A 2,851-nucleotide genomic window follows, 5' to 3' on the forward strand; every position below is an offset into this window, starting at 1 on the left:
TGCCTCTGCCCCTTCACCCTCCTTAAACAGTGGTCTTTAAACTACAGTTCCTTAACAGTGCCCATACATGCTCTTCTTTCAGAGATTATATTTGACGTTCGCTTTGCCTTAACTTTTTTTCTCATGGTCATATAGCTTGATTTCCTACTTCCTTCAGGTTTCCGGTAAATATTAGATTTCTCAGAGTCTGACCTCCATGTATTAAAGGGCAAGCCTCTCCTCCCTCCAGTCCCAACACCCTCCTCTGCTTTAGTTTATTCCAAAGCACTGATCATTATTGGATATAGTATGTATTTTCTTGTCCACTGGTTTATGGGAGCAAAATACTCCTAATGAAGAGAGAATTTTTTTGTCTGTCACAAAGTTTCCCAGCAAATACTATTGATGGACTTACTAAATGAATGAATTTTAATGGTATATTGAGGCTCAGGGATTATTCTGAATGATGGGAGAATAAATAGTGAATAATAAGGGAGTTATCCAAAGGGAAGTCATCTTGAGATCCAACAGAAAGGAGTCAAGGTATGCAGTAAATTGGAAAGATAATATGTAGATTAAAATTATAGTGAAAACTAAAAATGAGAAATCATTTTGTCCCTTTCTGCCATCCCCCACCCAACTGTCACCCCATTTGACACCTCCATAGGACAGATATTATTTTTGATGATTCTAACAACAGCTAGAAGTCATATGAAAATACTACTTCTTGTTTCCTAGCGACTAAATTCCCTTCAAATTCTATTAAAGAAATGTCCGTTGCTTATACAACTCTCTTGAGTATTAAAATGTATAAACTGAGGGGATTTACACATTCAACCATTATTAGACAATACAACTTTAAAATAAGTTTGATTAGGAGATTTCAGTTTAGAAGGACAATTTACAGAAAGGAAGGTTTCTGTTGTATATATGTTTAGAGGGTGCAAAAGTGTAGGGTAGGAAGTCTGTTTCTTGAATGGCTTGACTAGACATAGTAAAAGAACACTGGGTGTTGGGAGTAGGTAGGGGCACCTAAAGAAGAAATGAGGGTCACCAAAACCAAATCCTTCAGATATTTTACTTTAAGATGGCCCATGTTTCTAAACTAATTGGTTCCTCTTAAAAACAAGAAGAAATAAAACTTCAGATAAGATCTATGTTCAAAGCTGCCATTTCTTTTCGATTAAAAGTGCTGTTTCCTATGCAGACTGAGAAAGTAACCCATTATTTAGGACTTTTTTAAGGGATTCCTTGACATCCTTGTTCCTAAGGCTATAGATAAGGGGGTTAAGCATGGGAATCACTGTGGTATAAAACACAGAAGCCACCTTCTCCTGTATTATGTTGCTGGAAGATGGTTTAAAATACATGAAGATGATGGAGCCATAGAAGACCCCAACAGCTGCAAGGTGGGAACTGCAGGTACTGAAAGCTTTGGACCTGCCTTCAGCTGAGTGGATGCATAAGATGCTGGAAAGAATGAAGGCATAAGAGATAAAGATGGCTAAAGCACATGCAAATACATTGAATCCAACCAAAATCATTACCAAGAGTTCCTTGGTGGAGTCTCTTGAACAAGATATATTCAGAAGAGGAAGGATGTCACAGAAGTAATGGTGGATGATATTAGTTCCACAGAAGGATCGACTAGATATGTAGCTGGTGTGGACTAAGGCTCCAATGGCGCCCACTGTATACACACTGGTGACCAGTAGAAAACAGATTCTGTTGGACATGGTGACATTATAGAGCAAGGGGTTACAGATAGCAACATAACGATCATATGCCATTGCTGTCAGCATGTAGGAGTCATCAATACCAAAGAAGCAGAAGAAAAAGAGTTGAGCCATGCACTCAGGAAAGGAGGTGAGATTCTTTTCTGAAACAAAGTTCACCAACAGCTTGGGAATTATGACAGTGGAGTAGCAGAGATCTATGAAGGACAGATTACTGAGAAAATAATACATGGGCATATGAAGCTGAGAACTGATTCTGATTAAAAAGATCAAGCCCATATTTCCCACGATGCAGACCATATAGATAAGTAGAAACAGGACAAAGAGAGGGAGCTGGAGTCCAGGCTGGTCTGTTAACCCCTCAAGGATAAACTCAGTAACTGAAGAATGATTTTCTGTATCCATTCTCCCACTTATGATAGACTGAGGGATTCAGGGTAGAGGTTCTTAATAGACAAACATTGCCATCTGATAGAATTTAGTGATCCAAGATCTGATGAATGAGATAATTTCTAAGTGACACAGAATTTCCAGAAACCAAGAGACTAAAACCTACTGTTAGTTGAAGCCTTTTTCAAGATGTTGATTGTTCATTTGGCTTCAGTTTTCATTTCATTCCATTTCATTACTCCCACTTTTAGACTCTCCGATAAATGTAAACTAACTCTTGTGTTATTCAGTCACCTTTAGAGAAATGCTTTAGAGATGCCACAGACTTTGCTGGTCTTCAGTCTGCAGCAATCTGTGCTCTCTTCAGATGTCTTGGAGCTTAACCTTTCCCTTGCTGGCATCCCTTGGATTTCCCCTTTGTGGCTTTGGCATCTTCAGTTTGCTCATTCAGTCTTGGACCCCAGTCTCACAAAGCTTTGGTTTCCTCCAAGCTTTCCATCTTCCCTCTGAGTTGCCGGTTTTGACTTTTCTTTTTGCTACTCATGTTATTAATCAGATAGGAGAGGAATGAAGGCATGCTGGAGATGGCAGGAACAGGGCAGTGCTAGAAGGGAAGCTGTTATGATGGGCTGGAGGAAGAGGAGAAGGAAGAGTGGTAACAGCAGGAGTTGCTTGCATTTACTGAGTCCCTATCATGTGCCAGCCACAATGTTAAGAACATTTTATTTATGATCTCATTTACACTT

The 2,851-nt window shown here is 39.3% G+C and overlaps 1 protein-coding gene across 1 annotated transcript; it reads right to left on the minus strand.

Annotated features, from left to right (window-relative positions):
- Window positions 1-1,178: 1,178 nt before the first annotated feature.
- LOC112671007 (olfactory receptor 8D1-like) lies at window positions 1,179-2,129 on the minus strand. The gene has a single exon (XM_025464818.3). It carries the CDS (start codon window positions 2,118-2,120, stop codon window positions 1,179-1,181), a length of 942 nt encoding a protein of 313 aa, XP_025320603.3. The 5' UTR covers window positions 2,121-2,129.
- Window positions 2,130-2,851: the final 722 nt, after the last annotated feature.

Source organism: Canis lupus, chromosome 5 (assembly GCF_003254725.2).
Source record: "Canis lupus dingo isolate Sandy chromosome 5, ASM325472v2, whole genome shotgun sequence".
Taxonomy (NCBI): Eukaryota; Metazoa; Chordata; class Mammalia; order Carnivora; family Canidae; genus Canis; species Canis lupus.